The sequence below is a fragment of the Trachinotus anak genome, unplaced genomic scaffold, assembly GCF_046630095.1.
Source record: "Trachinotus anak isolate AG129_WGS33_773 ecotype Australia unplaced genomic scaffold, CSIRO_AGI_Tana_v1 ptg000005l, whole genome shotgun sequence".
NCBI lineage: Eukaryota > Metazoa > Chordata > Actinopteri > Carangiformes > Carangidae > Trachinotus > Trachinotus anak.
This window is the reverse complement of record NW_027273856.1, coordinates 8707891-8731905: the sequence shown is the minus strand read 5'-3', so window position 1 is coordinate 8731905 and position 24015 is coordinate 8707891. Positions and strand designations below refer to the sequence as shown.

At 38.7% G+C, this 24015-nt stretch overlaps 3 protein-coding genes across 3 annotated transcripts; 2 read left to right on the top strand and 1 right to left on the bottom strand.

The window, feature by feature from the left end:
* The first annotated feature begins 1404 nt into the window (after positions 1-1404).
* Positions 1405-12220, top strand: cd68 (CD68 molecule). Its single transcript, XM_071478218.1, has 6 exons — positions 1405-1564; positions 2937-3439; positions 3837-3956; positions 6736-6805; positions 7172-7345; positions 9096-12220. Exons 1-6 carry the CDS (start codon positions 1516-1518, stop codon positions 9233-9235), a joined length of 1056 nt encoding a protein of 351 aa, XP_071334319.1. The 5' UTR covers positions 1405-1515; the 3' UTR covers positions 9236-12220.
* Positions 12221-13953: 1733 nt separating this feature from the next.
* Positions 13954-19275, top strand: LOC139621579 (membrane-spanning 4-domains subfamily A member 4A-like). The gene is made up of 7 exons (XM_071478221.1): positions 13954-14113; positions 14337-14458; positions 14552-14662; positions 15596-15649; positions 16556-16714; positions 17424-17546; positions 17790-19275. Exons 1-7 carry the CDS (start codon positions 14107-14109, stop codon positions 17826-17828), a joined length of 615 nt encoding a protein of 204 aa, XP_071334322.1. The 5' UTR covers positions 13954-14106; the 3' UTR covers positions 17829-19275.
* Positions 19276-20684: 1409 nt separating this feature from the next.
* slx1b (SLX1 homolog B, structure-specific endonuclease subunit) lies at positions 20685-23971 on the bottom strand. Its single transcript, XM_071478220.1, has 5 exons — positions 23650-23971; positions 23513-23564; positions 22415-22744; positions 21236-21451; positions 20685-20964 (listed from the first exon to the last, which is right to left on the bottom strand). Exons 1-5 carry the CDS (start codon positions 23820-23822, stop codon positions 20935-20937), a joined length of 801 nt encoding a protein of 266 aa, XP_071334321.1. The 5' UTR covers positions 23823-23971; the 3' UTR covers positions 20685-20934.
* Between the last annotated feature and the right edge of the window lie 44 nt (positions 23972-24015).

Genomic DNA, 24015 nt, shown 5'->3' with positions numbered 1-24015 from the left:
ACACACACACACACACACACACACACACACACACACACACACACACACACACACACACACACCACCTCCACCGCCCTGCTGTCACATTGGTTTCGTTTCCTGGGTATTGATGTCAGAGGGCAAGTTTGAGGGAATCACCAGCACTTTAACAATCAACACTGGCACTTCCGGTTAGTACTTTCAAAATACAATCACTACAGCTTGCCACAGTGCCGCTCGAAATACATTACGGCTCATAACGCCGTATTCCAGATCAGTGTTTGGGGAGTAGTTACACGTCTAATTGTAAGCCGTTACAGTTCCTGAGAAAAATGTAATTAAATTACACTTGCTAATCAAAACGTTTGTGATAAAAGAGGTTACATCCGAATATATTCATTGAATATGAATAGGAAGAGCTCATTGGGTAGTGAAATGTCTACAGCACCAGCAGATTTAATTAATGGCACTGAAAAGTAATCAAAAAGTAATCAAATGTGATAAGTTACATTACTTTGATGAAGTCATTAAAACAGTTACATTACTTGTTGCATTTTAACAGGGTATTTGATAATCTGTCATTGACATTTCAAAAGTAACCTTCCCAACACTGTTCGAGATGATGGGAATAATTTAGTTATCCCATCCTCATACTCACACTCATCCAACACTGCTAGCTGGTTTAAATTCCCACTTTATCCAGGACATGTCTTGAAAGCTAAAATATAATTTAAAAAAGACATCATACTATATATTAACATTATTTGAAGAGACAGACAGTCAGAAATGATCATTTATCAATTAAATAATGTCTCATTTATGGTAAACACCAGGATTTTCAATTTAATTAACTTGTTATGCCATTTTGTAATATTAAAGGGAATTATGCCTTTAAACCACCTTAATTAATCACAAAACCCATGAAGCTCTTTAATATATTACAATTTAAATGAATTTGGAAAGAAATATATAATCTATATTATATAAGAATGGGATCATTGTAATGTTATTTTGTATATTTGAGGTGTGTTAGCCCTTAAAATCCCTTTATCCATGCAGAAAATTAATATATTACAATCTATCATTAATTCACCACAAATGTTGGGAATATACTGATCCTTTAAAGTAGGGTCAGTAATTTTTACATGAAAATATTTCATGCCCTGAGCTTAAAACAAAATTCCAAATGATCACGTTGATTTTTAAAAATAAAACATTAAATATTATTCATTTATATATTAAACTAATCTAAATTAATACTACAGATACATTTGCAGAGAAATAGCCTTTTATTTAGTTTTTTTAAAAATATTCAGATATATTCCCTTTGCATCAGCGGTACCTTGTATTTTTTTTTTCCTTTGACGATTAGACATGCTTTTATTTTTAAAGGAAAGACTTCCGGTCATGCCCTATGTGCCTCAGTGAGCTTGACGCGGCTGTTTATTTAGGAGCTCGGAGCCGAGGCGCAGCTCCACTGTGAGCAGTGAAGAGCAGTGCAGCGGGCAGCGCCGCCGTCAGCCAGCACCTGTCGCCATGAAGAGGACCGTTGTGTTCGTTGTTGCAGCCTGCTGCGCTCTCTCAGGTGAGGCGACACCAAAAACATCCCGCCACGCAGTTTTAGTGCAGATACTAGTTTGGAGAAGAGCAGTTTTGTTCGTTCATAACAGCAGAATTGTATTGCGCGCTGCAGCGCTCTCTCAATCATTTTTGGCTGCCTTTGTGTTGTAGGGTTGTCGCTGTTGTACTGGGCTCACTAGAAAGTGTGCGTGTGCGTGTTCTTGGTTCGGTGGATAAATGAGACATGAGATGTTTTTATCAGACCTCAGTGTGACTTCCTGGATTGTTTGGGGAACAGAAATTTCCGCAGTCTTCCGATAACGTCTGAGTCACATGTCTGCTGGCAGAAGAGCGCTGTTTTTTTACAGGATGAATCTGCAACTTGTAACAGCTTGAACTCAGTTTTTAAAACAGCAGTTAAGCCAAATGAATGACTCTAAAATTGATGTGAAATCATATGGTCCTTTAAAAAAACGACGTTCTCCGAGAAATATTCGTAATTTTTGTTCACTTTGTGTACTTAATGCTGATCACTGTTTGCAGGCCATAGTTTGTATTTACAGTTTCATTACTGCTTAGAAGCCCACATTCATCCGTGGGGCTCAACCTAATGCGTTTTAAAGTCAGCCATTTGTGTGCCTGAGTCCTACAATGGGACATTTCAGTCACCAGTGCCTGAACCTGCAGATAAGCTGTGTACTGAAAGCACATCATAAAGGGTCATAAATGTGCTGATCACCTGTGTACCTTGATAAATATAGCAATATCAGGTGATGTCAAAGTGAAAAGCAGTAAAGCAATTAAACTCTGTCAGGCTGCTAATTTCACTTTGTTTGTTAAAAGACTTTGTATAATTTAAAAGGGTTCACTTGTACTGACGAACCCCCAGATAATTTCCATCCAACTCTACAGATAGCAAAATTAATTTGGGCCATACTTGAGCCACATACATCTTTTCTTCAGCCCCACTATACGTCCAGTTCCACGGGCCAAATCTGGCCCATATACAGCGTAATTGTCAGATGGTACTTCCAAATCTTCAACAGCCAGAATCTGCCAGGATGTATATGTATATGGGCCAGACTTGAAGACCCAGGTGTATGTTGGGCTTCATACATTGTTTTAGCTCATTGTTTTGGTCTAACAGCCTATAAATGATATCATCAGCTACATTTCCAGCAGCAGCAGGAAACTATTTTCTGAAAGATCGCTTTAATTTGTCCATTCTACACTGCAGCAGATAGGTGACGTCAGTGACCCGTTGGTTTAGCAGCTAAAGAAAAGAGTTTTTCTCATCAGTTGGTGGAGACCAAAACAAGCTGTCAGATGTCTTAATGTTGTAGTTGTATTAATATTGAAGTGGATTTGTTTCTCCCTCTCTTTCTGTTTGACTGAAGCGCTGTCATTGGCTGAAGACAAAAGGAAGTCCAAACCTCCTGCAACCGTTTCCCCTGCGCAGCAGTTTGGCACCTCGGCAATCATCACCCCAAATGCTACAACCCCCACCACCAAGCCTACAACCACCACGTCCAATGCTACAACCGCCACCCCCAAGCCTACAACCACCACGTCCAATGCTACAACCACCACCCCCAAGCCTACAACCACCACCCCCAAGCCTACAACGACCACCTCCAATGCTACAACCACCACCCCCAAGCCTACAACCACCACCTCCAATGCTACAACCACCACCCCCAAGCCTACAACGACCACCTCCAATGCTACAACCACCACCCCCAAGCCTACAACCACCACCCCCAAGCCTACAGTGACACCTACTCCTGAACCTACCCCCCCCACCAACTTGACTGTAGGAAAGTATCGCCTAAAGAACGAGAAAAACGTGGTTTGCCTGATGGCCGACATGGCGCTTCAGATCCGATTGGCAACACCACAGGTACATTTCATCAGTCACAATAGACACAGCAAAGGTCTAGCAAATTTTCTGAGCAGATTCTAATCTTAAAATTGGATTTTAGGATTTTATGAAGCCATTTAGGAAGTCATCAACATGGATAGAACTTTCTGCACGAGTCTCTGACTCAGCTTAAACAACGCAATTGTCAGCATCCTTTTTTCAGGAATTGAGAAAATCTTTTCACATGAGTTTTAATTTCCCCATTGTTGTGGGCTTGAAGAATGCAGAAGGTTAAATGTGTGTCATTTTTGTGTCATAAGACAGTTGCTAATCATATTGCTACTCTAAAGAGATACTGTAGCTGCCATGGTACCTTATGGAACATTGTGATACAAGGTGGTTGTCTAACTACCAGATTTCTCTGTTTATCTTTCAGGCCAATGGAACCTTCAATGTTGTACCAGAGAAGACGAGCACTACAGGAAGTTGTGAGGAAGCCAAGGCAAACCTGACCCTTGTCTTCAAAGAGGGCTTCATCACATTAATGTTCAACAAGGTACATTTGATTTCCTTTATTTGTCGCAAATATGACTTTATAATGTTGAACACTGGTATAGGGGAAGTATATAGTCCTTGTTTTTCCAATACCTTATCTTTGACCTACTTACACTGATTTGGAATTTAGATAGAAGCCTCAAGCAATTAAATAGTGCAACATTAACAGAATTAACTCATTCATTTTTGATGAATAACAAATTGTTTGAGTGGTAACTTCATGTAGGAACTGGAATCAGAAAGCACTGTTAAAAAAGGGGAACTATAATTGACAGGCCTGCTCTAAGAGCATGTGACAATGAAACTGCATCACACTGCCTCTCTCCACACTCTGGTAGGATTCGTTTAGTGGTTTTCTAAGTGCCACTCGTGAGGAACAGGTTAAAAGTGCTTGGTGAAGCATTACATCAATGTATCATTGTCAAACTAACTACACAACCCAACCCAGGTATAACTACATAAACAAATACAGCCTGGTAACCAAATGTCCAATAAGCCCAACTGGTAAAGTAAACAAGGTCCACAAAAGAAAGCTTTTTGAACTATGGTCAGGGTCATCCAGTACCTTACTGACTCTGGATCCAGCCTCAAATCTGCTCTAGGACTCCAAATAATGATAATTATCATCATCCATTATAAATAATTAATTATTTCCGTGATTAATTGTTTAATGCGCAAAATGTCAAAACATTTGAGGAATTCTGCGAGATGATGTCTTCACATTTTGATTTGTCTGACCAACTGTACAAAAGCCAAAAGTTAGTTAGTTTACTGTGATAAAATAAAAAAAAATATTTAAAAAACATAAGAACATCAGAAAACCATCACAGCAGCAGAGCAGGCACTGGTGAATATTTGCCATTTTTGCTTAAAAAGATTAAAAACTCTCATAAAAATAGTTGGTCCAAAACAAATCAGTTATGATTAGTACTGATACAGCTGGTTCAACTTAGTACGATTAGTACCAGCCGGGTCTCTGTTGATAAGCAACCTCAAATGTTAGCTGTACAGGGATGTCACACCGAGGCCAGCCCCTGTTCCCCTAGCTTTTATAAATCACTACAACCTCTCACTGAGATTTGCTTTAATTTTCGTTTCTGAAAAAGTGAGTGTTTAATCAGTATCTACAACAGCACTTTCTACTGGAATTCAAACCCTTTGTCATTTAAACAACATTAATAACAATACATTTGTAAGCATAAAAAAGATTTTAAAACAGAAATATTAAATACAGAACAATATGTAACATTGTTACAAAATGTACCATCCTGACCTATATATGTGTGTATTTTATTTATTTATTTATATATATATATATATATATATATATATGTATGTGTGTGTGTGTGTGTGTATGTATGTATTTTCATTTTTACGTAACAGAATCCAGCGGTTTTGGTTCTACTAAGTTTCTACTGTTTTACTGAAAATACATACATAAGGTAACACAAAAGGTAAAAATAGAGATTTAGACAGACATTAAGAGAACTACAAAAAGGTGTGTCAGATATTTAAAGGTCCATCCAGTCTAAAGGTGGATGTCCATGTGTTTCTGATCATAAAGCAGGTCTAGGTTCTATATTAATACTGTGAAAGTATCAAAGCCTCAGTCCACAGAGAAATGCACACAGCCTGTATTCAGAAACTGAGCCTTAAAACCAGCCGTCAGGACTTCTGGAAGTTTGTGATGTCACAACAAAGCAGTCACCGCCCTCAGCCACACCCCAAGCCCCAGAAGAGAGACTCAGAGCCTCTCTTCTGATTGGCTGACTGACCTGTTGTTACTAGAGCTCCAGAGAGAAGCCTGAGAGAGGAGAGGTAAAACTACACTGAGATGGTTTTTGGTTCTTAAAACCACTAATATGTTTTCTTACAGATATCAACACCTTAAATAAAACACCAGGAAAGTGAAAAATATGGGACCTTTAACATATTTATGGCTAAATAAAATGGTGTTTGCTATCGCTAAAAATATAGAGCATTGAAGATTTCTTCAATATTTTATTTCAGGTATTTTATCAACTTTAAAGCAGCTGTCACAAACCAAACCCGCTGTGCACATGTAACACACTGATATTTAAGAACCAGTTTAGAAATGAGAGTCAGTAGCTTGAAAAGCATCAACCCAGTCTATATAACTATTTAGCGAGCTAACAAACTAGCTAGGTATAAGTGAGCACTCACTGTCCCATCAGCAGAAAGCTAGCACTGTGTGTAAGGCTCATGGGCTGTTTCTACTAAAAAGCTACATGGATACGAACATGTAATTAAATGTTTGGAAACAAATAAGAACAGCACATCATTAAAATAATTCAGGCACAAAAATTATTGAGGTACAACGCAGGGCGGAGAGCAGCACTGAAACCTTTAGAGTTGTGTTTACATACTTTGAAAACAAAATGTAATAAATTATTGAAACGTGTGATGAAATTCAAAGTAAGACTCTGTCAACAATCAGCAATAGAGTAATTAATAAATAGAGAAACAGTGATATGTCAGATTAAGCAACCACACAGATTCTGTCTTTATTGCTCGGTAGCCTCAAAGTTCAAACAAACAAAATGTGTCTCTTTGTGCTATAAAAGCATGCAGCAACTTTCTCATCACATCCATCAGGCAGCCTCGGGGACAATAGAGTCTCTAACATCCTCAATCATGGTCACGTTTCACCAGTTCACTGAAATTAAAACCAACATCTCACAATCAGTTACAGTAAGAATCTAAAAAGCAGACTACCCAGCCTGTGTGAAAACCTGCCCTGTTGTCTTATATCCCCTCAGAGCGTCGCTAACGATACTGCCTACGTTGATGCTCTTTCCTTCAATCTCTCCTACGCCTTCAGCAAAGGAGGTAAGCAGAGAATATCCATGTTTTTATCCAGCCTCTACATATTATTTACTGCATGTAAACTTGTAGGCTTTAGAATTGGGTCACTGCAGGTTCACTGACATTTCAGCTGCAGGTGTGTATTGTGCAACACTGGCAAATATTAGCATTAACTTCCTTGTTTGTGTGTGTGTCTGTCTGTTCAGTTATGTATAGACTTGACCTGTGGTATTACTGCTAAGCATGTGATGTTGGTAACAGGCAACCTACCTTCAGTACAATCCAGTCTAACAAGTTTGGCTCCCTATCAGATTGTCAGCATTTGTGTTTATGGCAGTTACGCCATTGTGTCCTGAAATAACCTGGGCATTGTTTTTTGGACCGTTGCAGCTTTCCACAGGTATTCTGCCAGAAACAATTCAATGCACCTCTTTGCTGCAAAGATTGGACACTCCTACTCCTGCAAGGATGAATCACTTTACATGGGGGACGGACTGTATCTGGATGTCAGTCAGGACAGGATGCAGGCCTTCAATCTGACCAAGAGCAACGACTTTGGCTTGCGTAAGTGTCCTCATGAACAAAATTGAATTAGGAAGCATTTTCAGCTAATTAAGAGCCTCTCATGAATACATGTAGCTGCTCAGTAAATACATTGTTAGATCCATTAATGCAAGTATGAGAACTCCTTATATGAAGTTATGCAATACCACAATGGAAAAGTACTCCATTACAAGTAGAAGTCCTACATTCAGTAAAAGCACAGACTTATTATCAGCACAATGCATTTAAAGTATCAAATGTTAAAGTACTTGTTATGCAGACTGGCCACAGGTGTCATCATATATATGTATTATGTATTCTCAGTTACAGTAGCATAAAGTAATTGTTTTGTAATTGGAAAAGAAAGGACAATATATGTAGTGGAGGAGATGTGTAAAATAACAAAAAATAGAAACACTCAAGTAAGAACGATGCTCCTCACCTAAGTGCAACATATTGTCATAATATCTTCAAATGTGTGAAGTTGTGGCTATGTAGGTAATATATTTCTAAAGTGGTGTTGCCATAATATAGTTTTTTTAGTACTTTACATAAGTATCTTTGGCTGCCTCACTTTTCAGAGGGAAATGTTTTACCTTAAAAGTATGATTATCTTATTAACAAAAAACTTTGCATTGTTATAGATAAAAGTTACATAAAATATGTGAAGAATTAGCTCCACCTCAACCAGCAAATAATGTCATAGATAATTATGGGGCCATTTTGCTGTCTTATGAGCACTGACCAACTGTACGCTCATAGTCTCATGCAAATTATGCCCCATTTTTGGTCTGATAATATATGTGTGCCACTATACAGTATATGTGCAAGCACATATATGTTAAATGATATGAATATGAATATTTGCTCATTGAGCTTTGGCAGCTGTTAGACATCTGCAGAATTGTGAAATGTCACTGGTTAAACAGGAAGTTATTGGTGGCCTAGCATGGAATTAATTTGTCACAATAACAAAGTTTCTACTCGTGTTGCACAATTTGTTGAAACATCAATATGTATATATCACTTATTCGTGCCCATGCAAGCTGCCTGCTGCATGCTGAAGCAAATGTGATTTATTGAACTCTGGACCCAAAATTAAATTTAAAATTAAAAAATATTTTTAAAAATTAAAATATTTTTTTTTATCACATCATATTCTATTTGGGTATCCATAATGTATGACACATTTAAATTAAATTTAAAAATAAAAATTCTGTTCAAAATTCATAATTACTGGCATTATAAATTTATACAAAAATGAAAACTCCATGGGCAAATAATTTTCAGTGCATGTCTAAGTATAAGACTGCTGTAATAATGACAGTACTTAAAATAGTCTTATTATTTTCAAATTGTCAGATAATGTGTAACTTAAACTTATAAATTAAATTGCGAAGTAAAGTGTGGCATTTGAGTCTAATTTTCAATGAATGGAAATAACCTTCTTTCATAATTGTTAATTAAGGCTTTCTGAAAGCTCCTAAATGGAGTTTTAATTTTAATTTGAATGTCAGCAGTAACTATACATTTTAAACATGAACTTGAAAGTTAAATTTATATTTGATCGATTATTTAAATTTGATATCAGAGCAGTCATAGATAAATAAACATTAAATAAACATTTGCTTGGTGAATTGACACCTTTCAAATGGGGTTATTGATTAAAGATTTCATTGATTTACTGACATTTGGCATTAGTTCCTGCAAAATTGGTCACATTAAGCAAATAATATGTTGTTTTATATATGTTGTGTTGTGTGTTTTCCAGCTGACGTCTGTTCTGCTGACAAGCCCGATTACCGCGTCGCCATCGGGGTGGGCGTGACATTGCTGGTGCTCATTGTCATTGTGGTCATTGCCTATCTGCTGAGCCGCAAGAGAAGGACCGATGGTTACCAGACTCTGTAAGGTGGGCTGGTCAGAGGTTGATGAGAGATCACCCAGAGGTCACTCCCGTTAAAAACCCAAGTCAGTGGGAGGCTTTTTCTCAGGGGCTGAAGAGCAGTTCCATCAAAGCCTAACCTTGTCTGCCACTTTAAAGTGCTTTAATGTAATCAGTAAATAAATTGATTGATTTAAAAAGCAGTTATAAATTGATTAATCAAAGTAGCATTTAAAGGTTGTATTGATAAGTTCAAAGTAAAAAATAATTTTAACATTAAATTTGTTCTATTAGTATATTTTGAAAAGTCATTTAATTTTTACTTTTTGTTATTCTGTTTATTTATTTGTTTTTCTTTCAAATTTCATCTCACAGTTGATTAATTTTCTGCTTTAACATTTAGAGTTGTGATCGATTTAACAAGATGTTCAGTAGCGTGTCACCTAAAAGTTGAATCCAAAGTCCATCCCACAGGGAAGCAGATGGAGTTCTGATTGGCCAAACTCCTGCCAACACTTATCCCGGCCTTGGACTTTAGATTTAAGTTTCAGTTAACCAACTGCTTAAACAGCTTTAGACTGGATTACAACTCTAAAACACAAAATTAATTAACTGACCTTAAGTAAATGGAATAACAAAAATTAAAATTTTAAAAATCAATTATTTTAAGAGAAAACAAGGAAACTGAATTAATTGTAAAGTTCAAAGATATATACGTTTTAACTTTGAGTTTAATAATCCATTATTTAAATACTAATTTGATTAATCAGTAGCTTTTGTATTGTTCTTCCAGTGGCACACTGCAGACTCCATACCCTGTGGGTTTTGAAAAGCCAATATAAAACAACATTCTTTTAATTTTTATAAAATAATTTTCATGCCAGAAGACTACACACAGATACAGGAAGAATATGATTCTCATCAGGGTCAACTGGGTCTCTGACACAGTATTTCTAGATTTGGACACTATAAATGATTAAACTAATAATAACACATTCATACAAGACTGACACCATGCATATGAGTAAAACTGACCTAAATGCCTCATCATAATCAGTTCACGTTATGTTTTTACAATAGACAGCCAGTATATTAGAGGTCAGTATTGTGATGATGTCATTTTACAATCAGTTTCCTATAAAAGGCTAATATTGGTTCCTTTTATCAGGCTAGCTCTACATTATTCTCTCAGCGAGTGGTGGAAGTAAAAGAAAATGAAAGTAAAGTCAGATATCACCAACTGTCTGATCTAAAAAAAAATATATGCAGCTTGTTTTGACAGTTTAAATTTTCTGTCAGCATTATGAGCGTTATGTGTCAAATGTTTTCTTATCCTTCTGTTTTTTTTAAGAATTCAATCTTGTGTATTCTATCATCCAGGGATTTTATTTTTGAAAAGAAGGGAATTTATCCAATCACTTACTTTACAGGTGACTTTCATGTGTTTGCATTACTAATCAGCACAAAGGGGAAAATTACAAGGATGTTTGTAAGGGATTATTTCTGCCTTATCAACATTAATTGCACTGATTGCTGTTTCAGCTTATTACTTATGTCTGTTTAATACTATGTGTAGCTGATGCTGTGTTTTCATAGAAATGCAAGGATGGACAATCCATGCAGGTTGGTCTGGTCCTGATTCGATTTTTAATGGTTTAACATTCATCACACCTCAGGAGTCCATGGCTCCTCCCCCATCAAGTGCACTCTGATGTGCTTTACTGACCTAAAGGCACACTTTGACATTTTTGGAAATATGCTTTTCCACTTCGCAGCAGTTTCCCCTTGTTCCCAGTATTCATGCTAAACTGTCACCTGGCTCTAGCCTCATATATTATTATACGGGAGTCATATTGATCTTCTCATCTAACTCTCAACAAGAGAGCAAATTAGCGCTTTCCCAAAATGTCAAACTGTTCCTTTAACCATGCGAAACTGACGACAAAAGATGGATTGCGTTGTGCATTAACTGCAACTGAGTGGGCATAACAAAAAACAAAAGACAATCTACTGGTGAAATAAAGTTTAAATCAAAGGTCCAGAATAGTAGATTGTTTTCTCAACCTGCTGCGTTCAGGTACCTGACAAAAAAGGTAGGATTGTAATTTGAGCAGACAAATAAAATGACAAAACAAATATGCAGTCGAAGGGTTGGTTCACATGAATTACCAAGAGACATTGTTTCCAGTGTCATCTAACCATGCAGCTGGCTTCAGTTTCATCTGCTCAGGCTCTGAGATGTCAGCTTTTGAAACTTCTGCCTCCACTTTAATACAGTGCAGGCGAATGAAATTTTCTTTGTTTTCCTGAAAACTTTGATAAATGTCATCTTAAAATAAATGAATAGTATCTTATATTTCCAGAAACCATGTCCCAGTTACTCAGTGTAATGGACAGACATAGTTGTCAACAGTTTTTATAGGAACTACTTTATCCAATAGAAAGTAGTTCTGGTGAAAACTGTTGTCAGTAGATCATCTGAGAAACCAGGACATTGTTTCTGCAGAAATAAGATAGTGAAGCATCACAGTTATATTTCCACTCACATCCATTGTGTTGGTGTGGATGCGGGAGTCTCAGAGGCTGACATCTCAAAACCTGGACAAATAAAACCAAAACTATCTGCATAGTTAGATAACATAAGAGATCAATGAAAATATTATTTGCCTTTCTGAATACTCAGCGTGCTTGTGTTAATGTAATAAAAGGTGGCGTGGTGGGTGGAGTGACTGACTGGAATCAATCCCCAACTGTTAATGTTCCTCTGTGACTGTCAGCTCCTGCAGTAGTTTTGATGAGTACAGTTGTATACTTGTCCACTTGTTGAACTGATGAAGGACCAGACCTGCTGCTCACAGCTGCAGTTCCAGATTTCATCCAACAGGTGATGCTGTGAAGTTGGGGAGGGGACACAAATGAGGGACCTGACTGTATGTACAGTTATCCACAGTGTGTGAGCACTTTTACCTGTTGTTAACTTCCTGTGCCAATAAACATCGATATATTCTTAAGTGTGTGTGTGTTTGATCTGCAGCTTTGTCTTCAGAGAGATTTACAGATTAAACAACAATAGATTAAATAGCTCCACCAGCTGTAGTTGGGATGTTGTCTTTTATATTTTAACACATAAACACTTAAATGAGGCCGTTGTGTACATCCAGCACTTTTACTTTAGATGCCCTTTACTGATTACAGTAAGCTGTGTTACTCTTAGGAGCCTTTATTTAATAGGTACAGATACAGTTTTATTCATGACAAGAATCACTTCACAAAGAAATAAAATCACAATATCAAAGTCTACCATCCCCTTCCCCTTAGGAAGGACTGAAACTGCCAAAATCCAAAATAAATAAATGAATGTGCCAGTAAAAGCACCAAAAATAATAAATACAGCCATAATGTGATATAAACCAATATTTCTGTTTTAACTTGCTTTTGTGTTTATTTATATACCTTTGTATCAATTCCCTTATTTATTTACTTTCCCATTTAAATTTCTGTTTCATTTATTTATTTGTTTAGTTATTGATTATTTATTTATCTATCCGTTTATTATTTTCCCTTTGCATTTCCCACTTTTTTATTTTTCCACAAACTTATTCTGTATTTTATTTTTATATTACTTTTTGCATTTCATTATGCAGATGAGGGGGCTGTCAGTCAAGGAGTGTCAAAATGATTACCATAATAATCAATTATTGGTTTCAGTTAATAAAACCTATTTCTTTTGGGAGATACCCCCCCCCCCCCACATGGACTTCACTGTGCTATTTTGTTTTACTTATTCCACCACTGAAGTCTGTATTCCTTTGTCCTTTCATTGTTTTTATGAAGCAAGATTTTAATTGTATATTGTAAATCTAATGTCACATTATATCTTATATGCTGATATAAAAATCGGTCAGTCATCATAGTGAATAGCTAAGCTGGAAGAACAATCAGCATTTATCAAACTGAGAGCCAGAAAACACCCAGTCAACCAAAAGTTAGGTAACTACACTACAAATAACCAAGAAGAACACAGTGTCTCTTGTGACGCGCCTTATACAGCAGGGTAATTACTACACATGTTGTCTGCAGCTAAGAGACACCTCAGAGAAAATTCCAGGTAACATGAAATAAAAAACATTAAAGGTAAGTAGGTAAGTAAACTTTATTTACAGAGCACCTTTCAAACCGGGTTACAAGGTGCTGTACCATGAAAACCTTTCAGAAAAACATAAAACATGACATAAGATCAAAAGAATGTGAAAAATGAATAAAAGCAATCAAGGTGACACAGGCAGCAATCAAAGTGCATCATATGTTCAAGTGCATGTGGAAAAGGAGAGTTTTTAGCAAAGACAACAATACATAAATACCTAAATAATGCTTTTTGTTTGTCACTGATGATTTTTGTTAGTTTCTACAGAACTGTGAACCCAGCATTTCATTAATGCACCAGAATATTTGCCACAGGTTTACTGGAATGTTCCCATGTAGGGCCGCGCTACAGTAGTAGCAAGCAGATGGGATAAGCAGCCTGCAGGGTAGTGCTGGCTCCCGGATTCATGAGCCTGATGTGCTCCAGCATTCACCGCGTTGAACAAACGCCATGTCCCCGTCTTATGGGTGATGTTTGTAACAGTCCAGCTGCAGATTGTTGGTGGAAGTGAAGATATTTCGCCACCACTCAGCCAATCACAGTCCCCGTTTCAAGCAGCTGACTCCGGGACTGGGGGGGGGGGGGGGGGGGGGGGGCAGCAGGACTCGTGTTGCACTGACAGACTCAGGGCGGGACTCGATCAGTCAGATCCACAAAACTGTTGCAAAACTTCCGATCTGCAGCCCGGGACCAGTTCAGAAACGCATCAAAAAGAGGAAGACTGTTCGTGAGGCGGTTGAGGACACCAGGATCATGGCGGGTAAAAAGACGCTCTGTTAATACACCTCGTTTTAATTAACAGTGAAGAAGGTGTCCGTGAAGATCCATGTTGTTTGCGCAGAGTGATGAAGTCCAGATGTTGTGTTCTGCTTGCTCTGAAGCGGACTTCCGCTGCGGAGGGCTCTGCACTGCATGTTCCTCTCCTCTCCTCTGAATAACAACAGCTTATACATGAGATCAAGGCTGGATGTTGACTGTTTCAGATGAAGCAGCGGTGGTGGAGGAGGACCCCAGGCCGGCTCAGAGCCCGCTGGTCGCTGTCACCTTCCAGAGAAACGTCCGCAGGAAAGAGAAGTACCTGGAGGCTGAGCCCAAAGCTCTGGGGGTACAGTCTGTGTGTGTGTGTGTGTGTGTGTGTGTGTGTGTGTGTGTGTGTGTGTGTGTGTGTCCTAAAGTATTCTCTGTGTGTTGGTTGCAGGTCACTCAGATTGGCTTCAGTGTGTTTCAGATCATCTGCATCAGTGTGTTTCTGACCAATGGTCTGAGTCACATGCACACTGACATACCCTTGATCATTTCATCTCTACTGGTAAGAGCCAGTGAAAACTCCAATATTAAACTTCATATCAGTGACTTTTCTGACTCATGACAGACTTGAAAATCTCAAAAATGTTTTATTTTTATTTTTAAACAGAAAGCAGGAGAAACATGTAGGAAGCTGAGTGGAAAAACAAGTTATTTACATTTCTAATGTTTTTAAAGATCATTTTGTTTAGATTATCTCTGTTTCTATTTTTTTATAATTCCATATTTGATATTCTCCTGTGTTGATCTCCATCAGAAGATCTATTTGAGGTTTTAAGAACCAAAAACCATCTCAGTGTAGTTTTACCTCTCCTCTCTCAGGCTTCTCTCTGGAGCTCTAGTAACAACAGGTCAGTCAGCCAATCAGAGGAGAGGATCTGAACCTCTCTTCTAATTGGCAGTTTTCTGAGTGATCAAATAAAAATAGAGCAGATTTCAGGTAAACACTCAGAGAAACCAAATCCTGCAGAGCTGGATTGTGGTCCAGGTGGGTGGGGCTTGGGGTGTGGCTAAGGGCGGTGACTGCTTTCTTGTGACATCATAAAGTTCCAGAAGTCCTGACGGCTGGTTTTAAGGCTCAGTTTCTGAGTACAGGCTGTGTGCATTTCTCTGTGGACTGAGGCTTTGATACTTTCACAGTATTAATATAGAACCTAGACCTGCTTTATAATCACAAACACATGGACATCCACCTTTAGACTGTATGGACCTTTAAATATTCCACACTTATTTGAATAATATATTAATATTTTTATAATTTACCAAATTCTTTCTTCTGTTTTCTTCTTGAGTTCATCATACACACCCTTATAATGCTGGATAACTGAGTTTCATACTTAATTCTGACTATTACAGATGTTGGGATTGTCCTCGCCATTTTTTCCACCCTTCAGTGACTTCCTGCCATCTTGATCATGTGATTCTGTTCTCTTCACAGGTAATAATAGCTGGGAGTGTGGCTGTAGCAGCACAGAAGCTTCATCTGCCCACGGTGGGTTAAGGAGACAGACAACATGGTGACTGATTAGTCTATGTACCATAGGCAAACAAGGTCACAGAAACATCAAACAGTATTAGAACAAATACTAAATACAGACTGAGGCCACTTCTGCTTTCAGAGGAGCAAACATAGGCCCTGTTCAGACCTGGTAGTAACATCTGTCCTCAGTGATCCGATCACACGTGGTCAGCTCTGAGTTCAGGTGTGAACTCACCCGGACACATTTGAGATCCAATCACTCAGACCGCATTCAGAGCCACATGTGGCTACATTCTTTTAGCAGTGTGAACACAAATGCGTCCTGGCCACATTGGAGTCCTCTGATACAGTCTAATGAGTCCTGTCACAGTTTAGTGTATTTGCATATGAAGCAGGAAGTGAGATCAGATCACGAGTGGCCACTGGAGACACATTTTAAACAGGTGGGAACAGACAAACTTAGAGCTGACCATATGTGATCAGATCACTCAGGACCCACAGCCTTTTAATACTAGGTCTGAACAGGTGTTTTCCATTTCCACTGTGAGATGAGTCACTGGTTAAGGCTGAAGAGAGACAGTTGTTAAACTATATGTGGTCAGATTCTGTATGCAGATACATACAGTAACTGAGTGAGGGGAGCACATGTGTGCAGGACATAGAGTAGGATACTGTCAGGAACCTTCTTAAAAAGAAACATGGAGGAGAGGCTAAATACACTCGTAGCACTGACTCAGTAAACTGGGATACATGTGTGTGTGCAATAGTAAATTCTAGCCATGATAAATCATACAGTTATGTATTTACCCAGTAAACTAGAACATGATTCGTCTTTGTAATTTTTTTCAGGATTTAAAGATCAAGTGTCTTATTTTGTAAATGTCTTGAAGTTGTTTGTTTTTTCCTTGCACGTCTCAGCTGAGAGCCTGTCTGGGGATGCAGATTGTGGCGTGTGGTGCCTCCCTCTTCAACATGATCGCCAGTTTGACTAAATTCGATGACATACCCTCGTACTGCTGGCATTATTACTACGACAACCTCACTCTTCACTATGGCGAAATCTGCCAAAAAATTGAGGTGATTTATAACTGTCCTGTAATAAGAAAAATATTTTCATAAGATTTGTGATGAAATTGAAGGTAGTGCTGGATGACAACACAGTTTATCAGTGTAACATTCAAAATTGCCTTTTAATAATCTGACACATAAAATCCAAGCAGCAGTGATTTACTGTTATCACTTTTACAATGTTGTGTCCTTTAAATTATAATCAAATTGTGTTATTATTACAATTGTATGTTTCACATCATAGATTTTAAGAATTTTAAATGTACTGACAGAAATGATGACCAACACCACTAATAAGTAAATAACTCTGATTTAAAGAGCATGAGATGAAAGCAGTTGAAATGTCAGTTATTGACATGTAGGGACAGATGCAGTTTAAGTGGGAGCAATGAAAGCATTTGAAATTTCAGTTGTGTGAGCTTACATTTAAAAATGCATCATGTTTAGCTTCTGTTTTGTACAGAAGACTCGTTTTCCCGAGATAACAGGATAATTATTCCATTATCTCGAGATAACAAAGCTCTGATATCTAGAGATAACGGGTTAAAGACAAATTTGCAAGTGTGGCCTTTTTTGTCGTCCATAGTTTTGGGCAGCATTTCATATTTCTTTACACATATAATTCAGTCTTTTTCTTTCTTGATATATTTCTTTTTCTCTATTATCTTTATTCTTTTCAGTCCAGATGTAATCTCTGTGAACCTTGTCCCACTTACAGAATGTCCTGTCCCACTTCAACGCTGAGTGTGCGCTCATCCACGCTGTTCTTCTGGCCATCTCAGCCACTCTGGCCGCCTACAGCTGCAAGGTGGTCAACTGCTGCACACCACCACCCAAAATGGTGAGTATACAGCAATGGTTGCCATAGCAACTCAAGGTCCTCTGGATAACAGGTTTCCCTAATGACGCCTAAAGACAGTATACCAACCACACGAGAAAAAGAAAGATGACTGTTAAAGGTCCACCCAGCAGTGTTTGGAGAATTATTACATTAGGTCCCACAAAAATAAAGATGATACAGTAACTTGTCAATTTTCTTAATTAAAATTAAATATGACCTTTCCTTGTTTCCTGTCCCTGTCAGCCGGTGATCACTGTACAAGCCCCCCCTGTGCAACAGTGAGGAGACGGCGCACAAGAGTCGCACACAGATGCTACAAACTTGAGCTACACCAATCAATGATTTTATAATTTTTTTCAATTTTTTATTTTATTTTATTTTATAAATGTATTAATCATTTTTCAAAGATTTTTCTACGGAGATATTAAGCCTATTTTAAAGGAGCTATTTGTAAGTTTAGCTATCGCTACATAGCTAACATTAGCATTTGCAGCTTTTTATTTACCAGTTTAGAAGAAACATTGTTGAGTTTGGTATCAAACTTTATTCCTTTACTCAACAAAAACTGCCTCCAGAGGTGGAACGCAACACCGAAGTTAACTCTTGTCTCACCTCTTTTCTTCTATAGACGTTAGCATGCCAACCAGCTAGCTCATCTCATCACTTTATAGCAGCTCACTGTAACCTCCAGTCTGTCCTGAAGACATGGCTGCTCAGAGGATTATTATAGCCTCTTGTATCATAATGACAGTGATGGCTGGATCGAGCGCCAATCACCACTGGTGAGAAACTGCGTCCAATGGCAGAGAAAACTTACAAATAGCCCCTTTAGCTCATTGTTGGTTTTCAAGCCCATAAACTTCACCGTCATCAAAACTATTTCAAACCACAGTTGCTTTTTTAAGCTAAAATGCTTTGATAAACCCACTGTCCTCCACCTGCTCAGCACCGAACAGCAGACACACACAGTCAAAGAGCAGCTGGTGAACATGGTGGAGCATTTAGCAGCTAAAGAGTCAGATACTTTACTCAGGGACTGGTAAGGACCAAAACATGGCTCTAAATCAGTGCTCATGTTGCTCTGTGTCTGCTGAATGTGTAAACAAGCATTTGCTAATGCTAACAATTTCATAAGGTGATAATATGTCACTGTTCAGTTGACGGCTTGTTTTGACGTCCCCAAAAATAAATGCAGCTTTAAGAAAGAACTTCAGTATTATTAGTAAAATTACACATTTACATATACTTATTTTTATGTTTTATATGTACGTATTCTCTAATGTGAAAGTTAGTCACAGTCCATTGTGAAAATGTGAAACTGTGTTGTGAAGGCAGCACAAGAAGAGAGAAGTCAGTGAACAGGTCAGGAGCACCAGCATGAACATCTGTCTTTGCGAGCATTAGCTAACTTTAGCCACCATAAGCTACTGCACAGACCAGACCAGCTAAGACTTATGAAGGCTGAATTTATGTTATGTTAGAAAAGTGTTTCTTCTTTGAAAGGTACGGTCATATAATAAAAAGGTGTATAATAATACACCCATGTAGAGACCACCAATACATTTTGTTTTATCAATCACAACCAGAAATTAACAAAATAATGCAATAATGATTATCTGATAATATTTTTGTTCTGATTGTTACTGATGATCACTACCTAAATCATGCTTCACTATTGCTTCCTTTGTCCCTGCAACTAACAAATATGGATAATAAACATTTAACAAATGTAAAGGAGTTTTGCTGTTGTTGCTTTTTTTATTTATTTTTTATTTTTTATTTTTTTGCTGTACTCATGGAAACAAATCTGTACCAGCTGATCCAAAAAAACATCAGTTAGTAGAGATTTGAGAGGAAATGGGCTAATTGCATAAATATTTGTTTCCCTGTATAAAACCAGAATAGTCACTAGTGCAACCAAATGCCATGTAAGTGGTGTGCTTTTTAAGATGATGTAGCATCTTACATCAAGATCCCATTATATGTCCCAATATGTTCATGCTTAATCTTTTATTTTTCATTGTTTAGACCATTTATTCAGAAAGTCTTCAGACCCCTTCACTCTTTCACATTTCTTTATGTTGCAGCCTCATGATAAAATAAAAAATCTATATTTCTTCCCCCGTCAGTCTACTCTCAATCCCCCATAATGAGGGTTTTAGAAACTTTTGCAAGTTTACTAAAAAGTAAAAACTGAAACATCACATTGTCATAAGTATTCAGACTCTTGAAGTTTAGCTCTGGTTCCTCAGTTTCTCTGGATCATCTCTGAGATGTTTATCCACCTTGATTGGAGTCCACCTGTAGTAAACTGTCTATATAAGGTCTCACAGCTGACAATGCAGATCAGAGCAGAAACCATGAGGAGGAAGGAGCTGCTGCAGAGCTCAGAGACACAAAAACATTTCTGCTGCATTGAAAGTTCAAGAGCTCAGTTGCCTCCATCAGTCTGACAAGAAAATTGGAAAAACAGAACTCTTCTACAGCTGGACCTGGACTAACTGAGACATCAGGGAGAAGGGTCATGGTAAGAGAGGAGACAGAGAACCTGATGGTGACTCTGAACTCCAGAAACCCTGTGTGGAGAAGGAGAAACTTCCAGGAAGACCTCTTATTAACATCATGTCTGATTTGCTCCAGAAAATGGTGTCTTCACTTTGTCGTTATGGAATATTGAGTGTGGAGGAAATATATACGTATTTTTTAATTTTAGCATCAGGCTGGAGTCTGGAAACTTTCTGCATGAACTGTATGAGGGAAAAAAAAACAAAACGCCTTCCACCTGGTCAACAGAGTCATGTCTAAAAGTTGTTATTTTTTTGATGCTTACTTTTGTCTGACCAGTCATCATCACGTGACAGGAAAAACTCACAAGAACAGTCAGCAACTAATTTGAGCTTTGGTGTTTTTACCTGATCAGTGATCAAAATATTGATCATCATTTCTTACTTCAACTCTGAACCCAACAAGAAGAGAAGATTAAAGAGCTCATTTAGTATATTTCTGGATTTGGTGCATGCACATGTGGATTTTCTAATAACACTGTAAATATATATATTTCTTTATATTTTTGCTTTTCAACCTGACAGAACAGAACCTGCTGAGTGTAAACTGTAAACCTGTGACAGACACTTCATACACTGTACAAAACAATCTTGTTTTATTTATCACATGATGCATTCACAAGTATTTTTTCCACACAAATATTTAATTCATTAAACAGACATAGTTTTAAAAATTCTTCATGATCACATTTATAAATAACCAAACACAGCCAGAGGTCGAATCCCGTGAGATGTCGGACATCTCCACCTGTTCAGTTTGAAAAGAAATATTCCATTACACATAATTGACATAATTCTCTGACGGCACCACAGTTCAGGCTCTGTCATATCTGCAGCTCATCTGCCCAGTGGTTCTGTGGAGGAGCAGAGGACAAGTTCGAAAAAAACTACATTCACGTGTGATACATGTTGTTTATCTGGCACAGTCTTCATCAGTTAAAGCTTGAGTACAGAGGGGAACGCTGGATATGAATATAGATATGAAGATAAACCTCCTGACTATAGGAGGAGACACTGGCAGGTGATATTTGATGATACACTGCCAATAAGCTGTAAAATGACATGTGTCTCCCCCCCCCCCCCCAACACACACACACACACACCATATATCGTCCTGTAACTCACTTGGGATGCAGATGGCATGATCTCCTCCAGGTCTCTGAAGCAGCCATGTTTATGACGGATGAGACTTCCCCACAGCACTGAGCGACGACAGGCCGGACATTCTCCCTCCACAGGCAGGAGGTGGGACGGTTCTGACTTCAGGAAATGTTTGGCAAGGCAAATCACATGACTGCTCATTCCACAGGCCGGGTGGAAACAGCTCAGCTTTTCTGACACCTGAGAGAAACAAGAGACAAAGATCAACCAACCGACCGGCCAGGATGTGATTGCACAGGTGTTGTGTTTACAGCACTGCCGATTGGAGCTGAAGCCGATAAATACCCAAGTCTGCTGCAGAGTCATTTGACCTGGGTGTGAATGTCGATTGTAGCCCTACCCCCAGTGTTAGCAGGTCAGGGTTAGAGTGAGCTGCTCCGCCATCACCATTTTGGCAGTGCCGGACTCCGCCCCCGACTACCAGCTAATCCAAAATGGTCACAGGGGTGGGGCGTGTGTGGAGCTGAGACTTGAGGGCATGCCAGTCTGTGGCAAGCATATGCCCACCTGTCACTCAAAGAGGCCCGCCCACAATTCTCCATCACTTTAGTCCTTAATAAAATGTAAACAGGTGAATTCTATAAAATTCAGCCCGTACAGTTGTCATGAAGGATGAAATTAGCTCTAGAGACCAGAACAGATTTTGGCTGTAAACATTTAATTGATGACGTGACACCACCGTGATATTTTAACATGGGAGTCAGTGTTGGCTTCATGTTTCAGTCCTAGAGGTTACTGCTAAAAATCAACTTCTACATTACCTCAAACCTACTCTGGCATTTCTGTACTGACATTTCCTGTCAGGTTTCTGCTGACATCTACACTGACAGTGACATTTCTGTAGTAAATAACATCTATCATCCGATCTGTCAGCCTGGCCAACTTATCAGTGCAGCTCTGAGCCACAAAAACCAAATGTTGTGCTCATTAACTGTATCTGACCACCTGCACAACATCTGGAGACACTGCACAGAAGCACTGAGTGGGTGGATGTTGTTAAACAATCAATAGTTCCAGCACCAACTCTGCCTAAAACAGTAGATTTTACATTACATTTTGTTCATGTACAGATTGGTATTTTCCAAAATCCTGAACTGCTTTTTGAGTCAGAACTGAACCAAGTCCTCACTACAGGGTCTTCACCTTTACTGAGCCTCGACAGAGAAAACAACTGGATGCCTCCTCCTCCTCCTCTTCCTCCTCTCCTGCAGACGACAGCAGCTGCGTCTTCTTGGCTCTCACGCTACCGAACGTGATGGGAATGTGCAGGGGAGGCTGCAAACTGGGCTCAAAGTCCATCCTGTACTCCTGTTTGAGCCAGCGTGCCGTCAGCGGCAGTCTGTTCCACGGCGCCACCCGCAGCATGTTGGAGAGCACACGCCAGTGGAACTGCAGACTCGACTCTTTCCTGGAGCGCCGGGAGATGTGGGAGAGTCGCCTGGAGGAGTGAGGGTGTTGCCACGCCCACTCAAACTGACACAGAGATACCATGATGATAATTAGAGTTTATATGGATCATCTCAGGTACTTAAGAGTCAAAATAAAGGAGGGGCCCTCAGAGCTGATCTAAAGTCTAAAGAAACCCTGCTGAGCCACAGTGTCTGGTTCTCTAGTACACAGTCTGCTTTGTTTCCCTGTGTCCTCTTGAGAACCAGTAACTCTCATCTGATTTTGCTTTTTGTAGCTGACAACTTTGTCTCCAACATAAATAAATGTCCACCACCTGTCCTTAAAATTGATTTTAGACACTCCTATGGCTTTGATTAAACCCTATTCATACTGACACCTATCTAGCTGAATAGATCCACAATGTACACCAACCAAACACAGGATCTTGATATTGATATTTTAACATTTTTCAATAATGATATATTGGTTGATATTAATTTCCATTGCAAAAAACCATAACATAAGTAAAAACATGTTTGATATGTTTACCTTAATTTTTCTGATCAATTTCTAACAAGAAATTGATCAGAAAAAGTATGTACAATGTAAAAATAAACGTCACTTCTCTCTGCTGGACAAGCTACAGAATAGTGACACTGTTTCCTCAGCTCATAAAAAAGCTCCTCAGTTGGAAACAGGTTTCCAAAGTTTCAGTGTCACTTTATGGTGTAAATGGAGTTTCAGGGACTGTTACACCATTATAAGAACAGCAATGTCAGGCAAATACTGATGACACAATAAATACAATATACTGTAACTCAGTTATTTCAAAACCCTCCCACAGATACTTACTCTCAGGGCGGCAATGTCAGAGGGGAAGCCGTGTATGATGAGAACCATCTCCCTAGACAAAACAAAGGAATATATGCAGGAGTGATTCAGTGATTCCACAGACAGTGATTGTGGTACAGCAGGTTAGCGGGTCATACCACGGTCCTCTTCCACTGGTCCTCTTGGCCCCCCCTCTGTGCCTGCCAGCGTTGTGCTGTCCGATCCGCCGCTCAGGGTTCACAGTGAAGCCGATGTAGATGCGACCTTTGAATTTAGGATTGATGCAGTAAAGCATGTAGACACCAAAGAAGCTTTCTACCTCCACCACCATTGTGGAAAAAATATATTTTATTCAATAAATGGTCGCTACACAGCATCTAAGTTAGCTTAGCTACTACAGCCATAAACAAAAAGACGACAGGTAAAATCATTATAAAATAGGAGCCGATTAAATGGTGGTAGTGCCGCCATTATCGGCGCAATATTACTTAAACTATTTGCTCGAAGACAGAAGGTTTAGCATT

Coding starts and splice junctions, on each gene's coding strand:
- LOC139621579 (XM_071478221.1), top strand. Junction 14,459..14,551: donor CTGAGCCCAAAGCTCTGGGG/GTACAGTCTGTG, acceptor TGTTGGTTGCAG/GTCACTCAGATTGGCTTCAG. Junction 17,547..17,789: donor GCACACCACCACCCAAAATG/GTGAGTATACAG, acceptor TGTCCCTGTCAG/CCGGTGATCACTGTACAAGC.
- slx1b (XM_071478220.1), bottom strand. CDS start 23,822: ATGGTGGTGGAGGTAGAAAGCTTCTTTGGTGTCTACATGCTTTACTGC. Junction 22,745..23,512: donor CTGACATTGCCGCCCTGAGA/GTAAGTATCTGT, acceptor TCTCTGTGTCAG/TTTGAGTGGGCGTGGCAACA. Junction 20,965..21,235: donor TCATGCCATCTGCATCCCAA/GTGAGTTACAGG, acceptor GCTCCTCCACAG/AACCACTGGGCAGATGAGCT.
- cd68 (XM_071478218.1), top strand. CDS start 1,516: ATGAAGAGGACCGTTGTGTTCGTTGTTGCAGCCTGCTGCGCTCTCTCA. Junction 3,440..3,836: donor TCCGATTGGCAACACCACAG/GTACATTTCATC, acceptor TTTATCTTTCAG/GCCAATGGAACCTTCAATGT. Junction 6,806..7,171: donor CTACGCCTTCAGCAAAGGAG/GTAAGCAGAGAA, acceptor GGACCGTTGCAG/CTTTCCACAGGTATTCTGCC.